This window comes from Prunus mume, linkage group LG3, assembly GCF_029339155.1.
Source record: "Prunus mume cultivar Tortuosa linkage group LG3, ASM2933915v1, whole genome shotgun sequence".
In the NCBI taxonomy this organism is placed as follows: domain Eukaryota; kingdom Viridiplantae; phylum Streptophyta; class Magnoliopsida; order Rosales; family Rosaceae; genus Prunus; species Prunus mume.
In genome coordinates, this window is record NC_142700.1 from 9,342,514 (window position 1) to 9,360,964 (window position 18,451).

The window sequence follows — 18,451 nt, forward strand, 5'->3', positions numbered from 1 at the left end:
TGATTTTATGAGATTTTAGTATGAAGTATATATTGACTTAATGAGCCATTATTTTTAGCCTAAATTGTATTTTGCACTAAAACCAATTTTTCATATTTTGATTTGGTGGGAATTTGATTTTCTAGTATTTTTATTTGAATCCAAATTGGGGGTACTTCCTTATTTACATTGTAAACTTAAGTAAATGGAGTAATATAAAAATAAATTAAAGTAAAAGGACAAAGACATTTACTTAAATGTTAGCAAAACTTTTTGTGGATGAGATTATCAGATTGCATGGAGCACCTGTGTCCATTGTATCGGACAGGGATCCTAGGTTCACTTCTCGATTTTGGAGGTGTTTACAAGAAGCTATGGGTACTAGATTGCAGTTCAGATACTGCTTTTCACCCACAAACCGATGGACAATCGGAAAGGACTATCCAGACTCTGGAGGACATGTTGAGGTCCTGTGTATTACAGTTTAAAGATGCATGGGATGTTCACCTTGCTTTGGTGGAGTTTGCTTATAATAACAGCTATCATTCGAGTATTGGGATGGCTCCTTATGAGGCGTTGTATGGGAGGCAGTGCAGGACTCCTATTTGTTGGAATGAAGTGGGTGACAAGAAACTGGAAAAAGTGGATAGTATCCGAGTAACAAATGAGAAGGTGAAGATGATAAAAGAGAAGTTGAAAACTGCACAAGACCGACAGAAGAGTTATGCAGATAACAGGTCCAAGGATCTTGAGTTTGCAGTTGGGGATTGGGTGTTCCTGAAGTTATCTCCTTGGAAGGGTGTGATGAGATTTGGGAAACGTGGGAAGTTAAGCCCTCGTTACATTGGACCCTATGAGATCACGGAGCGAATTGGACCTGTTGCTCATAGACTAGCCTTACCCCCAGAACTATCTCGAGTTCATAATGTATTCCATGTATCTATGCTCCGGAAATACATGCCAGATCCTTCCCATGTATTAGAATACCAACCTGTGGAGTTAGAAGAAGATTTGACGTATGAGGAACAACCAGTACAGATCTTGGATAGGGAAGAACAGAAGTTGCGTTCTAGATCCATCCCGGTAGTGAAAGTTTTGTGGAGAAGCCAAACTGTTGAAGAAGCTACTTGGGAACCCGAAGAGCAGATGCGGGCCAAGTATCCTTATCCCTTCCATTGATAGGTATGTGAATTTCGGGGATGAAATTTTTTTTAAGGAGGGTAGAATGTAACACCCCGACTCCAATTATTTCCTATTTTAATCTAATTAAGAGAAAATATTAATTTACTCTTGGGTTAAGGGTAATTTTGGTCAATTTCTTATCCGGGAAGATTTTGGGACCGTGAGTAGTGTGGTTGCGTAGGTGGTACTGAGACGAAACCGTAGACAGCGGTAGGCTTGAATCGGAGATTTAACGAAGCTTTGGCAATCAGAACTTGTTCGGTGGCGAAGTAAATATTCCGAAGGGTTTAGTAAAAATCTGATTTTTACTATTTTCACCTCACTCTCTCTCTCCTCCCGCGTACACTCTCTCTCTCTCTCCCGTTTCTCTCTCCCGACCCTCTCTTTCTCTCTCGGTTCTCTCGGTTAACGAGAAGAGCCGCACCGTTCCGTTCGACTCCTCGAAGCCCCGATCACAACCCACCGGTTATCCCGACCGGAAAACTCGAAATCCGACCACGATATCGATTGGTTCAAGTCGGAATTTTCACGGCGTTGCGCCGTCGTCTCCGCCGTCCAATCCCGGTGAACCAGGTGAGGTTTCTTCTCCTTTTTACGTGCTCTAGCTGATTTTGGGGTAGGTTTAGATCGAATTTGAAGTTTGGAACCGAATTGGAAACCTAGGTTTTGGCCGGTTTTCAATTTGAAATTCCGGCCACTTGCCGTCCGAATTGGACGTTGCCATAGTTGAAAAAGTTGCTCCATTCTTCGAGTACTATCTAGGTTTGGAAGGGTGGTTCGTGATTTGGAGATTTTCTGTCGCCGGAAATTTCCCTACACACCCGCGCGCGAGTGTGGCGGCGCGTGGGCAAAGCGGGTGAAGTTGTTTTTCATCCTGATGAGATCCTTAGGTTGTCACGAGTGCGTAGGATTTCACGGATCTCAATTTGGATATCGTTTGACTATCGAACGGATTTTGCATATTGTGCGTTATCCGGGTTCGATAAGTTCTGACCGTTGGATCGTTTCCAAACTGAAGTATGTTGATCTAGGTACTCTTAGAAACCTATAGGAATTCGCGGATCGTGAATCGGAGCCCCGGATGTTCCGATTCAATAATTTGAAGTTTAGGAAAACGCGATTACCGTACGATCGGGAAGCGAATTCCAAACCTATAACCGGACCTTAGGATATTCCTTTGGACGTGAGCGCACCGGGAACTTGAGGATTTAAGTATTTCCTTTCGTGAATTTCCGTTTTGGAAGTACGTGATGTTAATCAAGGATTTGTATCTTGAAATAGGTACTTCGGTTGATCACTCGCAAGGGACCCTCACGGGGCCGGGCAGCGTGGGATTATTTGTGAGTGGACTTTGTTTTAAGCATATGCATGGTTTTTATTGATGAAAGTTTTGTGCATATATTTTAAATGGTGATTTTGATTTAATAAGCATTTGGTTGATGGATTTGAATATGCTTATACATCTTGGCTATATATTTTGAGTATAGACATATATATTTGAATATGTTGATATGGATTTCGGGATGTCTATCTATATTGCCTATGTATAGAGTATGAGAGGTTGTTGTGGTGAGATTGTGGAAAGGTATGAGTTTGTGGGATGGTTGTGAGATGTATGAGTATGGTAGGTGAGTACCATTCCCTAGTTACTAGGCTTCCCACACACGTCGTTGGCAGTGCCGGTGGGGTGGGAAGGCCATGAGATTGCGGGTCTCACACATGTCGTTGGCAGTGCCGGTGTGTGAGACACTTTCCATACGTGTCGTTGGCGTGCCGGCGTATGGGAAGAGTATGTATATTGCTTGAGTATCATCACACACGTCGTTGGCGTGCCGGTGGGGTGATGATACTGTCTGCGCGCGTAGGACTTGATATGAGATTTGTGAGCTACACGTGTCGTTGGCAGTGCCGGCGTGTGAGCTATGGAGTTCCGTCTCCGGTTGGACTACTCATCCCGGACGCGGGTTAGTGTTCGAAATCCTGCGTACCAGCTAACAATCCCCCGGTTGGATTGTCTCCCCGGTACATTAGTATGGAGAGAAGTATATATTATATTAAAGTCCTAGATATATATATTTATATATGGGTATTTACGGGTTGATGAGAGTTGCATATATTTGGGGAAATGAGTTGTGGAGTTGAGAGGTGGAGATGTTTTGGACTTTGGGGATTTTGTGTTTGAGTTTTGGTTTCTGAGTTGTGAAACTGCATGCTAGAGCATTATTTTTACATGGTGGGGTTATTATGTTGATTTAAAGTGCAAACTTTATTTTTTGTCCACTCACATATTTCTGTTTTGCGCCCCCCAGACAGTAGTTGCTTTTGGAGGCATTCGAGCAAGTCACGAGCTCCGAACTTGTCGCCGTTGTTAGGGTCTGTATAAATTTTTTCTACTCCACTGTTTGTTGTAAACAAATTCTGTAGACGCTCTTTATCGCCCATGTTAGGCTGCTACTTGAGGCCGGAGGCCATTTTATGTTGGATTGTTGTATGTAAAAGCATGCTGGCAGTTGGAATATATTATGATGTAAATTGTGCAGGTTGAATATTGTTGGGTTTGAACATTTTACAGGGGAGACTCACAAATTTTGGTAAGATGTCTTGGATTTTTAGTAAGTGGACCCGGCATCAGTGTGATGTCGGCACCAAGACGGATCCGCCGGGTTGGGAAATTCAGGGTCCTGTCACACAGGCATATGTATGAACATATGCAATCACAAAATAGAAAGGAAGACCAAAACTAGAGAGGAAGCATTACCTTTGGTTAATGAGTTTATATATCTATGACTTTTGATGCTAGGATACTTCAGTTTGCCACGGAAAACTGGATTTGCCTCAATTATTTGCCTGAGTTGAGTTCTTTCTTCATATTCTTCCTCATAAACATTATATCTCCACACATAGAGAGTGCCTTATGATCCCTGTTGGATTGAACCCATACACATGTGATGCATTTCTTTGAACAGCTCCTCATCATTACCTTTGGCAAAATTTTTGAGATCCTTCATGAGGATATCTATTGCCTTGGCGCGACAATTGCTATCAAGAATGAACCAAAAACATGCAGAAGATGGTATTTTTTTCAGAGATTGTTTATGTATGGATTATAAGAAGCCAAAAAAAAATTATGTTCTCACTTGTCAATGCCCTCAAGGAAATTTTGCTTTCTGATCTGGAAATAGATCTTCGTCGAGTAGGCAATTGTTATTTCTATTTCATATTGACATATTGGAGACATAAATATTGACATATTGACCTCAAAGGTATAGCCGCGCGGCCATTATTCCAGGCGTATAGCCGACCGGCTATACTATTTATAAAATAAAATAATAAGGACCCGCCTAGCCCGCCTAGGCGGCCGATTTTTGGAAAACTTGGATGGCGTTTTGTTTTTTTAGATTTCTTTTGTCCTAGCGGGTCTGACATCTCTGCAAATACATCAAGCTAGGGTTTTTGCTACTCTCGTTTATCAACAACGTAAAGGCATCTCTGAAAATCAGCAACGTTCCACGCCTGAAACCTTGGAAATTGGCGGAGGTAGGGTTGGCCCGTTCATAACTAGTGTCTGGTGGGGGGAAGGGATTGGGTGAATATAGTGTTGTTTAATTAATGTTGTCTATGCCACAATGCAGGCTGCATCCCTCAAAAAGAGTGGCAGTATTCCGTTTCTGAAAAATATTTGTGGCATATATAATTCTTTTGATATTTGCAGTTGTGGTAGTTTTGAAGACCTTTACAACAGCTGAAACTATGTTGAATGTTCGAACCCTTAGGGAATGGATTTCATCTTCTCTCGGGTCAGTGCACTGCTAGCACTTCTTCAGTTATTAACACGTACGTTGCTTCAGTTCAGGACTAGCTTAATAATCTTTGGGTTAATTTAAAGTTTAAACGAATGTGAATGAGCTTGGGAGTGGGCGGAATGAATCATATTTGGAATAGCTTAGTAATTTTATAATTGAATAATTTAGTCCTCAAGATGGTATGACGGAGAGAAGGTTTATTATGTCTTTGTAGTTAATCATTGATTTTGTCATATAAAATTTAGTCCTCTTTCTCATGATTGAGTGTAACAATTTCAGGCCTGATGCAGTTGCAAAGCATATGGAATGGTAGCAGTTAGCACTAATCTTACAGTATGGCAATTTCCTTTGTTCTCTTGCCTTCAGTTGATTAAACATTCAGATTATCACTAAATTTAACTAACAATTTTTCATTATCCGTTGGTGATTATGAATTTATGTGCTTTTTTCTTTTCGATTTCGAGGGTGATGCTATTTATTGAGTTCATCAGGACGAAAGTCCTAAAGATATCCTTGTTATTTCTATTTCATATTGAGTTGATGGTGATGCTATTTGATGTTTAACTCAAGTAAATATGCATTTCATGAACCCTCGTAGGGTCCCTCCTGCTTGTAGATTGCCACTAATAATGGATACCCTCCGATTTCTTATATTTATTTGCAGATCAGATCATGTATTGTTTATCTTTAATTTTTGTTAGAGATTCAATCCCACTAGAGCCCCAACTTATAACTAGTGATCCCGGGACAAAGAGAGATTTGTGAGTTTTGGCTCAAGTGACAAGGTTGAAATGTGATCAAGATCATCTGGACTCAATCTCTACCCATCATAATTGTGTAATAATCTTGTCAATATATTCATACAAAAAAGTGGCTCTTGGTGAGAGATGGCAAAGCGAAATAAAAGTTGCACTCCATCCTCAACAGAGTTTGGGGTATGGATCTTAGATTTTAAGTGCACACCATTCTTGACAGAGTTGATATGTTAGGATATTGAGCTTAGATTTTAAGTTTTAATTCTCAAGTTTTTGGCCATGTTCCAAAACCAGATAGTGAACCTAAAACTTAGGTGAGAAACGGGTGTACATCGAAATTTACACTAGTCGCAATTGGCCAACGACACTGATTGGCAATGGCAGCTAGGCACATCCGTTCCATAAGAAAGAATGAATCTGGCGCAGGAAAAAATTTAAATTTAAAATTTGAAATAAATAACTAAATAAGGGTATAGCCGAACGGCTATACTATTTAAATATATTATTTAAGGACTTTTTGAATATATTATTTAAGTAGTATAGCCGGATGGCTATACTATTTATTGATATAAAAAAAAGGACCCGCCTAGGCGGCCCATTTTTAGAAAACTTGAATAGCGTAGTTTTTTCTTTCAGATTTCCTTCTTCCTGGCGGGTCTGACATCTCTGCAAATACATCAAGCTGGGGTTTTGGCGAAAGAGTGAGAATGGGAGCTGGTACAAAGGAGTTTTGGCATTATCCATACCTTTGTTTCCTCGATTGAATTTCTTAGTTCCCGCAAGCTTATTGTCCCTTCTGTTGATTTTTCAGGTGATAGGGTTCCATTCACTGCACCAGAAGTAAGGTTATGCATCCCAGATGCGACTTCCTTTTGCATTTTCAGATTCACTAGTTTCCTTCTACTCTCCTCTAGTTCAGTCATGCTGTCATCCAGCTCACCTGTCACCCATAACAGAAAATTTACATATTCAACACAAAATCAAAAGGTGGCATCACCAAACAGTGGTAAACTTTCAGACTTACCTCTGTCAGAAATTGAGCAAAGTTCCTAAATCTATAGGTCTTAAATATGATGCTGAATCTTTACATGTACTGCCACGAGCCTTAGCTCAAGTGACATGGGTTGGATGGGCTGAAGTGTAGATCCTAGGTTCAAATTTTCTTGTAATACGAAAAAATGAAAAAACAAAAACAAAAACTACATAAGTGCCGTCAGTAATCAAGTGTAGGATTAAACATTCCTACTAAATATGCAAATAAAAAACCAAGGCTTGTGACTATAACCATCTCAGAAACCTGTAATGCGGCTAATTTCAGACTGAGCTGTTCGACTGGCTGCTATGGTAAGTCCGAATTACATCAGCATACTCTTTCTGCTTCACGTGAAGAATATCAATCGCTTCCCGCAGATTTTTAACCTCCCTCTCCATCATATCATCAATCTTAGGTAACTGGATGATAGCATCTGAGAATCACAAGAAAAACAAAGAACCTATAATCAGTACATAATTCCTCATGCACTTACTCCTTCAAAAATAAGTGTTAAAAAATGAAAAAGTTATTGTATGAAATTAGTTTGTACAACAATGAATTTACAATTGAACCTCTGACCTTCAGAAGATATCTTTCCAGCCAAAGTGTGGACCATGCTCTCTGTTTTTTCCCTATGAGAATAAATGGTATGTTTCAAGAGTTTTAACAACTCCCTAGTAGACGTATGACGCAAAGTGAGAGCTTCTTCAACATATTTAGCAATTTCATCATTGCCATTAGCTTCTATAGAATCTCTTTGTAGGAGTCTACAAAGAAACATCTCCTCCGCAGAACATGATGGAATTGAACCTGAAAAACACACTGGTAAAACTAATCTATATGATGTGAAGAATAAAATAAAATGAACACTAAAATTTTGATTTAGTCATCAGAAAAAATTAGGAGAAAAAAAGATGAAGTAGCATAAAACAACACATGTGCTGTAAAATACCACGAGAATAATCAGCGCCGTCTAAAATTTGTAAAGCATTTTGGCTTCCTCCAGCACATAGTCCAAGAAGAATTAAATCATCAACCAACTGGTCAGAAAAATAAAGAAATCACCATCAGAAAAAATTACATGTCATCCTGGTGGACACAATTGAGACCGTGAAAAGGAAGAAAACCAAACCAAACATTCAAGATAACCTGATTCCATATTTGATTCACTGTGATTAGCATTTCATCATAAGAACCTTGCTTATCCTTTAGTTCCTTAATTTTGGCTTCAAGATCCTGCAAATCATGCTTCTGTTTGTCTATTTGCTGAAGAAGTCTCTGGTTCTGGTACTGGAGAACTGCTGCATCGACCTGGGCACGTATAGTATGTACACAAAATACCGATACATTTCAATCTACTTCCTATCTCTAATAAAAATTGAAGTGTACTTGAAATGCATTGAACATTCAATGTGCACTCATCTAAATGCATGCTTTTTTATGAAAAAGCATACTAACTTCAGAAGTGACTTCATCAACTTAGAGATTAATGATGCTTTACTGCCCCAATTACACAATTACTAAACAGAAACCCTCTAACCTACACCCTATACTCCAAAAATTCCAATTCTGTAACTTATATCCCTTTTCTTACACTTCCTCAACAACCAAACAGAGCATAGTACAATTTTTCAAATTCTCAAAAGCACATCCAAAGCAGAAATTGCCCAAACTCCAATCACCCATCAATCACAGTAATTTAAAAAAAAATAAAACACCTTTTTTTTCTTAAACCAAAAAATTTGATCAAAAGCATTTTTCCATCAGTAACCAAGCAGACTGTAAATAAATAAATAAATAAATATATATATATATATATAGAGAGAGAGAGAGAGAGAGAGAGAGAGAGGGATTACGCTATGGTTATTGGGTGGAGAAGTGGTGGAGCTACGAGCCATGGTGGGCGAAAGTGAGTTTAAATAAGGCCTCTTCTTCTCTTGCTCGTCAGAGTCTGAGTTTAACATTTATCGTTGTTATGGTGCTCTTTACGGAACCCACCGCACCATTACACCTATCAGGTTCCGAGCTCTTTCTGTCAAAAGAAAAAACCCTACAAGGACTGATAGCGTTTCCGCAGGCACGACTGGGAGTGGGAGAGAGAGATCGCTGTCGACACGACTTCGTTGAGAGATCACGAGGAATTCATTTACTATCGTCAAAATGAAATCTATAATAAATTTCAGCCCAAAATCAAGTTTTATGTCAAGGGTATAGCCGGCGGCTATACTATTTTTATAATGGCTATACTATTTTTATAATAAAAACTCTAGTATAGCCGCTCGGCTATACATGTTTTTAAATAAAAATCCGCGTATAGCCGCTCGGCTATACTATTTATAATTAAAAAGACCACCGCCTGGCTTCTAGCGCTACTTAGCCACGTGTCAAAAAATCCAAGTACAGTGAGCGGCTAAAAATAAGACCACCGCCGAGACTTGCGCTTTGTTCCACGTGTAGAAAAGGTATAGGCTGCGACATTCTTCACTATGCTATATATTATTTAAAGAGTATAGCCGCAAGGCTATACCATTTTCTTTTTTTGAAAAGGTCCGCCTAGGCGGCCGATTTTTGGAAAACTTGAGTGGCGTTTTTTTAATTTAGATTTCTTGTTTCCTGGTGGGTCTCACTCTCTATTTTCTGTACACAAATCTATTGAGGGTTTAGACAAGATGGGAATGGATTTAATAGAAACTGGAAATCCAGATGCATTCAAACAGTATCTGTCGGAGTTTGATAACACCATTCATTTGTAGAGGATCAGTAACTTGGGGATTATTTTATGTCTTGTGAGTTTTGCTACCATAATTGGAAAGATTTTCTTTTTAGTTTCTCTTCCTGTTGGTTTGAATGGTCTGATTGTGAATTTGCTACAATGTTATAAATGTGGGGTCAAAACTTGGCTGGGAGAAGGAGCTTTTGAGGAATTATTGTATGCTGTTTCTATCTCTCTACATTTTTGCACTTTCCTTATCAACAAGGAGGAGAACACTCTCAACCCCACATTGCATATTATTTTAAAATTTCTGTGATAATATGCTTGTTTTTGTGCCGGGAAGATTGGTTGTTCTTGCAGGTACCTTCACTGTAACACCCCGACCCCAAATTTGCCCCATGTTTTAATTTATTTAAGTGGAGTTGAGAAATTATCCGTGGGATAGGGGTATTTTAGTCATTTTATTATCCGGAAGGAATTTGAGAATTCGGTTGTACCGTTGCGTAGAGCACGGTGAGATGAGTCTGTAGATAGGTAGTGGGCTCGAATCGGAGTTGTAACGAGAGAGATATGGTCAAATGAAGCTCAGTAGCATAATCGTAAATATTTTGAAGTGGGTTTTTGGTTAAAAGACGGAATTGCCCCGTCACTCTCTCTCTCTCCCCGCGTCTCTCTCTCCCGACGGCAGCTTCTCTCTCTCTCTCTCGAAACTCCGGCCACCGTCCATGGCGGTGGGCGGACCGGTCTAAAGGACCGGCTCAACCGCCGTCAAGACTGCCATTCCCGACATCGGCCGCCGCTCGATCGCCGAAAATGCGGTTTTTGGCGGTTTGGGCGAAACCGCCGGCTCGATCTCCCTCCTCCGGCCACCATTTCTGGTGATTGAGGTATGGATTCCTACCTATTTTTCATGATCTAGCTGATGGTTGGGTAGGATTGCATCAATTTTGAGTGAAGATCATCCGATTTTCGATTTAGGTTTCGGCCGGTTTTGCGATTGAGATTCCGGCCACTTCTGGTCAGTTTTTGGGGTATGCCCAAGAACAAAAGTGACTCCAAATCAGGTGTATTACCTAGGGTAGGAGTCTTGGCTCACGATTTGGAAGTTTTCCGGCGATGCGATATCGCTTTAGACACCCACAGCTGCCGGCGCGTGTGGCAGCGCATGGGCACTGTAGCTGAGGGGCATTTTTATCCCACCGTGATCCTCTCAAAGTCACGAGCGCGTAGGTATGCTCGGATCTCATTTTGGATACCGTTAGAGTTCCGAACGGATATCGCATATCGCATATTTTCCGGGTTCGCTAGGTTTGGACCGTTGGATGGTCTTGAAGTTATAATATGTTGATCTAGGTATTACCAGGATCATGTAGGATTCGACGGATCGTAAAATGGAGTCCCGGATACTCCGAAAATGCCAACCCTAGGGTTAGGGTTTTAGTGACCGTCCGATCGTGCGATCGTGAGCGATCCGACCGTCCGATCTGGACCAAACTTGCAGGACGTGTGTCCTAGACCTTGTAGAACCTATAGGAACTTTCGGATCATAATTTGGAGGTCGTGGGCCCCGCGGGCCTGTTTGACCAAGTTTGGGTAGTTTGACCCTGGGTTGACCGTGAGACTTTCTTTGTAGTTCTACCATCCCAGGAGGGTTAGAATGACCTTAGTGACAAGTCTTGAGCGTTGTTGAGTTAAATGGATATTGTGGGTTTATGATGTAAATTGGTGAATTTAAATGGGGGAGTTTATGGAATGCTTTATTGGTTGAGGTTTATACAAGATTAGAAATTAGAAATATATTTTATATATTTAATTGTGTGGATGTATAAAGGTAAATAAAGCGATCGAATGGTAGTTTACAGATGCTATACGCACTACCCCACATACCCCCATATTATGATTGTGTGAGGGCTGGTGAGAATGTAGCGGCCCGGTGTGAGGTCGCACGCGTCTTTGGATTAGCCGGCTTGTTGGCGGACCCATCGTGGCGGGTGCGTCCCGGCGTATGAGGAGATATGGTTGTGTGAGGGCTAGTGAGAATGTAGCCAGCCTAGTGTGAGGTCGCACGCGTCTTTGGATTAGCGGCGTGTTGGCGGACCTCATCACGTGGCGGGTGCGTCCGGCGTATGAGGAGATATGATGGTGTAGTCTTTGGTGAGAACGTAGTCGGGCCCGGTGTGAGGTCGCACGCGTCTTTGGATTAGCCGGCGTGTTGCGGACCCCATACGTGACCGGTGCGTCCCGGCGTATGAGGAGATATGATTGTGTGAGTGGTGAGAATGTAGCGGCCCGGTGTGAGTCGCCGCGCGTCTTTGGATTAGTCGGCGTGTTGGCACCCATACGTGGCGGGTGCGTCCCGGCGTATGAGGAGATATGATTGTGTGAGGGCTGGTGAGAATGTAGTCGAGCCTAGTGTGAGGTCGCACACGTCTTTGGATTAGCCGGCGTGTTGCGGACCCCATACGTGGCGGGTGCGTCCGGCGTATGAGGGGAGATATGATGGTGTGAGGGCTGGTGAGAATGTAGCGGGCCCGGTGAGGTCGCACGCGCGTCTTTGGATTAACCAGAGTGTTGATGGACCCTATACGTGGCGGGTGCGTCCCGGCGTATGAGGAGATATGATGGTGTGAGGGCTGGTGAGAATGTAGCGGCCCAGGTGAGGTCGCACGAGTCTTTGGATTAGCCGGCGTGTTGACAGGCCCCATACGAGGCCGGGTGCGTCCCGTCGTATGAGGGGTGATATTGTGATTGTGTTTGGTGAGTTGTGATGGATAAATCCTAGAATATGTATTTGTGTGGCGGTAATGGTTTATTTGATATTAGGAGCCAGGATAGATAGGAAAGAACTACGTGTGGCTTGATCCCTCAGAAGGGTACGTAGGCGCTGAAGTTACTAGGTGCAGCCACGAATTAGACTCCACTTAGGTGGTCTTATTGAGTTTGGTTCGGACCTTGTTGTTGGTCCCGAAACTTGGTTGAATTGAGATTGGTCCTGTAGACTGAGTGAGTGAAGGTGTGCATAAATAGATTTTGAATTTATTTTATGCATGTTTGATGCACCAATTTATTTTAAAAACATTGTGGGCAGTTCTGCTAGAATTATTTGAAGGTCGGAGACCCTTTATGTAAATTGCATGAGATTATATTGTGCGTGCTTCCGGTTGGGTGATAAAATGCGTTTTATGCAGGTGGGAATTTTGGGGAAATGTTCAATTTACAGGGGAGACTCTGCGAAATTTGGCAGAAAGTCTCGTGCCCTTAATCCTCTATGGTAAACGAGGACATAGATTTAAGGAGTGAACCAGCGTGGGTGTGATGTCGGGGTCTCCGCAGGTTAAATCTCGGGTTCCGGGAAATTTGGGACGGGTCTGTCAGCTCGGTTTTGGGTTGAGTGTTCTTAGAGAGTGTATTGTCAAGGAAAGCCAAAAAGGGGGAGATTGTTAATGTATGGTTTTTACTATTTTCTTTTGGCTTCCCTTGACAACTTTGTAATAGGATGTGTAATGTAATTTATCAAGCTCAAGTCTAGATTAGGGAAAACTTTTATTGGTGCTCTTCTCTAATCTCTGCTCTATGGTGGCTCAAGTAAGTTGACAAAGGTATTGAGCATTGCATATCATTACATTAAACAGTCTTCATAAAATGCTGACTAGTCATCCGTTTCTCATATGACTAGTCATCCTTGCTTCCAGTTGGATAACAAACTGTTTTGTCCTATTCTTCTTTCTCTCTCTCTGCTGCCAAGTGGGTTTCTAACCTAAAGAATTTTTTGGTCTGTAAAGGCTACGATTTTGCTCATTTAGTGGCTGTCTCTTTTGGGGAGGAAGTTTTGGAAAGATTGGCTTGCGATCTTTCTCTTCTTCTTCCTCAAGAGAGAACCAAATATTTCATCTATGAGTTTTTCCAATTAATATCCTTTTGAAAAACTGCTTTTGAAACCCGAATATGCATCTAGCCATTTAAATCATTCTCTCATTTATTTTTAGGTCAAATTCAAGACTGATTTCTTCAAGAGTTTTCTTCAAGAGTATGGTTTCTTGAAGAAATTGGAGCTTGCAAGCTAGTGCCATGGGATGAACGAGCTGGAGAAGGAGCTACCATTGGCATGAAGAATTGAGCTTCGAGTTTTGCTAAGTTGGAGAAAAAGATTGCACAAAGGAGGTATTGCTCATATTCCTAAATAGACCTAGGTGCTTCTTGAGCTTGGTTGTGTTTCCTTTGTAAGAATCTTTTTCTACTTAGTGGATTGCCTGGTCGGTTGATGACTTCCAGTTTTTCCCAATGGTGGGTTTCTGGGTGAACAAAATATGTTTTGCATAGTTATAATTTTTCTGGGTTTGTGTTCTTGGTGGTTGACTAGTCATCTTTATCTGTTGTTTGATGTTTACATGATAATGATGATTTCACACACTTTCACCATAGTTGTTGCTAGCACAAGGGATGACTAGATTGACGGTCCTTCTGAGCACCTAGGTTGTCACTAGTAATCTTCTAGGGTTGCAGGTACATTGTGGCATGCTCTGTGTATTCTCTTGATTGTGATTGTTCATGGCTAGCAGTTTACTAGTCATATGTGTATTTGGTCAAGGTTTAAAGTGTGTGAAGATTGCTGTCCTGTTGTGTCTTGTTTGTGTGATTAAATTTACCCCTCGTCACCTAAGTACCATTTTCAAAAATAGAATCAATAAGAGGGCCACACCCAGGGGGTGTTGGCCAAAAGCCCTCCGATGCCTAAATTAGTTCAAGAGTTTGTAAGAGAAACACTAGCTAACTAGGGTACAGAGATGTGTTTATGGTGTAAACCGGCAACCGGAGCCTTATGTAAGAGAGAGAGAGAGAGAGAGAGAGAGAGAGAGAGAGAGTGGCTAGGGTTTGTGAGAGGAATTTTTTGTAGAGTTTCAGTAGAGATTTCGGTCGTACCTCAACTTCTAATTTGATTAGGTAACTCCTCATTTAATTGAGAATTGTGGTATGAATCAAATCAATTCTCTATTTAATTAGGTAACTTTCAATATAATTGGGTAACTCCCAATTAGGTTGAGTAATTCCCAATTAGGTCAAATAATCCCCAAATGGAAGGACTTATTTGACCTAGGGTCTGATTTAATTCGGTTCCGACAAGCACTGAAATACAACCACAGCCCTTTCAAGGCAATGAGAATGAAGGAAATGATCATCTAAACAGTAATCATTTCCAGCAGTCGCCTGTTGTTTCCCTAGTGGATCATGATTCAAATGTGACATACGACATATCAGTTGATCGAATCCTTCTCTGCCACACTTCGAATGTGCCAATGAATGTCCTGCAACATGTCACTTACAACGCGGAGAACAGCATGAAGAATCTCCTTGTTTTTGTGAGAATTGATAATGCCCTTGTATTTGATAGAGGTCGTGTGTTGAGCTGAACACGAATGATCGTCAAAAATTTCATCTTTTATATATGGTTTTGAATGTATAGTTGATGTCTTGTATGATTCTTAATTGTAAATAAAGGATGGGATTCATTGATTAGTACCAACAGATGGCAAGACCCTCGAGGTCGATGATAAGAGCAGTGATTTTTTCAATTTTTATTTTAGTATTTTTCTGATGTGAAAATATAGTAGCTAATAGTAGTATAGAATGTATGTAATAATATTTCTTCAAGTTGTTGTACGAGGATCGTTGGCAAATATATCAATCATATTGAAGAGATACATATATGATGCTTGTTGTACCTTATTTATATGATAATAAATAATGATCTAGTATTTTCCTTCATCATAGTCTTCATCATAGACATTATATCTCCACACATAGAGTGCCTTATGATCCTTGAAGAGCAATGAAGAACTATTTGTTATAAGATGTGTGCTTGATTTCATTATAAGTTCCTATCTTGATTTCATTATAAGATGTGTGCTTAATTTGGAAAATGGCCATTCTAAATTCCTTCGCTACATTTTTTGTAATATCACATGTGCTCGCAATTGTTCTTCAGCCTTGTCTTTGCCTCTGTTTCTATCTTAACTTTCCCTAACCACCAAAGGTTTTCCTAGCTAAATTTCTTTAAGGTTCAAGAAAAGTTTCTTGGTGAAAAAATGTTGGTTGCACCAGCTTAGCAACATGCACATATATTTAAGAATGAGATGCTACTTCTCATCTAGCACATGTTGTTTGAATTCTTATTTTGAATAGTTCAAATATCAATGTCATATGACCTCTGATACCTTCAATAAATTTCAATGAAGAACTAGTTGTTGTATTTATGGGTTTAACCTATATTATTTGTTATAAATAAAATTCATTTTTTATTCTTGCCCAATGGGCTAATAGCGGGAAATCATTAGAATGGGAGGTATCAAAAAGAATTTAAATTCTCATTTCCTAATATCATATGTATAAATTGAAGTAATAACTCTAGCCCAGCGCGGCTTTACTTTCTGAATACATTTGGATATTTAAACATATAGCCGGACGGCTATACTCTTAAAAATATTTTAATGGTATAGCCGACCGGCTATACGCTTCGAATACATTTCAAACAAACACCAAGCTGCACTCGCATAGGACGGAGCTTGCAGACGCAGTCAAGTTTCGGCTGCTTCGTCCTCCTTGTTCGGCACCGAAAAATGACCCAACCCGCCTAGGAGGCCCGCCCAGCCGCCTAGCGCCCGCCTAACCGCCTAGCCGCCTAGCGCCCGCCTAGCCGCCTAGCCCCATTTTTTAAACATTGCGACTCACTGGAAGTCTGAAACCCGAAATTGAAAAAGTTTACCTGCAAATTTGAGCTTGAGATTGAGATTTGGAAGCCGAAGCAAGCACAAGTCATGCAAAGCCTAAATACAAAATTTGCTGACTTGGGGATTATTTCCTTTCTTGTGAGTTTTGCTACCATAATTGGAATTATTTTCTGTAGAGTTTCTCTTCCTGTTGGTTTGAACGGTCTGATTGGGTTCAGGGTCTGATTGTGAATTTGCTAATTTTCATGCCATATCGTTAAGGAGTACCATTTTGACTCGGTTATTGTGGATTTCATATCAGTCAATATTAAAGATCTGGGAATGGGCTTGCAATTGCATTATAACCTGTTGTTTTTTTGTGTCACTACTGGTTGGTGTAATTTGAGGAAAGTGTTTGATCCGAATCTGTTTTTCTTCTTGTTTTGCATGTGGGTAGTTTAATTAAGTGGTTGGATTCTACATTTTACTCTGGAATCATTAGATTAGCACGTTGGCTAGCCGTAATCGGTTATTGTTTTCACTTGTAACTGTTACAAATTGTCTTACTTTTATGCCTTTTGGTTTCTGTTTATACAGATGGCTGGAACTTTTGGTTTTGGCCATGACTGGCTGGGTGAAGGAGCTTTTGAGGAATTATTGTAACAAGAATTTCAGAATTTGAGGTCTCTTGTGGCTTTTGGAATATTATTATCTCTGCGTATTATGAGATTCGATAGATTGTTCTTTAAAGAAATATCCATTATTGAATAAATTCTCTGTAGATATGCCATCATTATGCAAAATCTGACTGAGAGGCTTTTGCCCCTTGTGGGTTTGAAAGGCTAGGATTATTGTGTTATTTGGAAACTGACTGAAGACCAAAGGTTAAGAGGAACCTTTTAATTAACAGTTACTAATTCATGTTTCTTTTTGTGACTAATTTTTATTTTATTTTATTATTTTTTAGGTTTATTGAGTTGATGGATTGTTGTTTTTCTGGGGCTGATGAGAACACTCAGACTAATGGAGGAAATGAACTTATTTTTCCAGTTTATCCAGTCCTTACCTATACATCCTTTTCATTTTCGCGTTTTTGTTTACTAATTCAATCATAATTACCAACTACCAAACATATCTTGACAAAAGAAATTAATTTGTGTTTTTATGTCATTACCCATGGGTTTTCATGAGCAGGATTTATGCACATCCATTAATATTAAACCAGCCCATTTGTTGAACTCATCTTCTAACAGAGATTCAAGTGCCACGGCAGTGAGCTCAAGTTCCCATTTTTCCTAGCTATTTCCAAAAGAAAGTCATTTTCTGAACATATAATTAAATGTAACTATATGTTTCTACTTACATTTTGCAGGAAAGAGATGGGACCAGAGTTTTGGTTCCAAGTGCAGAGGGTTGATTGAGCTGTTTGTCTCCAAAGATGTATGATGTTTTATGATGCTTCACTCAAACCTTGCTTTAATTTCTTATGTTAGATTTGAAATTTTATTTTGGTCACATCTCTCACAAATAGTTTTTTTTTTTTTTTTTTTTTGGGTAACTGTCAAATTCACAGATCTCTGATGACCAACAATTGATTGATTATGTCACAGCCCAATGCAACATTTCACTGGAGCAAGACACCCTGCTTGGTGTTGGCCGCAATAGAAGCTTCCCTGTCAATATAAATGACATGAGCACTGAAATACAGCCACAGCCTTTCCAGGCAATGAGAATGAAGGAAATGATCATCTAAACAGTAATCATTTCCAGCAGTAGACTGTTGTTTCCCCAGTGGATCATGATTCGAATGTGCCATACAACATATCAGTTGATCGAATCCTTCTCTGCAGCACGTCTCCAATGAATGTCCTGCAACATGTCACTTACAACTCAGAGAACAGCATGAAGAATGTCCTTGTTCTTGTGAGAATTGATAATGCCCTTGTATTTGATAGAGGTCATGTGTTGAGCTGAACACAAATGACCGTCAAAAATTTAATCTTTTCTATATGGTTTTGCATGTATGGTTGATGTTTTGTATGATTCTTAATTGTAGATAAAGGATGGGATTCATTGCTTAGTACCAACAGATGGCAAGACCCTCGAGGTCGATGATAAGACCAATGATTTTTTTTAATTTGAATCATAGTCTTCATCATAGACATTATATCTCCACACTTAGAGAGTGCCTTATGATCCCTGTTGGATTGAACCCTTACACATTTGATGCATTTCTTTGAACAGCACCTCATTACCTTCGGCAAAAACTTTGAGATCCTTCA

At 40.2% G+C, this 18,451-nt stretch overlaps 1 protein-coding gene and 1 long non-coding RNA gene across 3 annotated transcripts; one reads left to right on the top strand and one right to left on the bottom strand.

The window, feature by feature from the left end:
• Positions 1-6,311: 6,311 nt before the first annotated feature.
• On the bottom strand, positions 6,312-8,853 carry LOC103325661 (E3 ubiquitin-protein ligase BRE1-like 2). Of its 2 annotated transcripts, none has more exons than XM_089047679.1 (6): positions 8,609-8,853; positions 7,902-8,063; positions 7,705-7,792; positions 7,332-7,562; positions 7,005-7,185; positions 6,312-6,659 (listed from the first exon to the last, which is right to left on the bottom strand). In XM_089047679.1, exons 1-5 carry the CDS (start codon positions 8,714-8,716, stop codon positions 7,034-7,036), a joined length of 741 nt encoding a protein of 246 aa, XP_088903805.1. In that variant the 5' UTR covers positions 8,717-8,853; the 3' UTR covers positions 6,312-6,659; positions 7,005-7,033. The 2 variants fall into 2 exon arrangements, with proteins under 2 accessions (XP_088903805.1, XP_088903804.1); XM_089047678.1 differs by having other exon boundaries at positions 6,319-6,659; positions 7,017-7,185; positions 8,609-8,847.
• A 7,159-nt stretch (positions 8,854-16,012) lies between these two features.
• Positions 16,013-18,200, top strand: LOC103344034 (uncharacterized). Its single transcript, XR_016124925.1, has 4 exons — positions 16,013-16,328; positions 16,767-16,852; positions 17,137-17,609; positions 17,743-18,200. It is a non-coding gene; the product is annotated as an uncharacterized LOC103344034 (long non-coding RNA).
• The last annotated feature ends 251 nt before the right edge of the window (positions 18,201-18,451 follow it).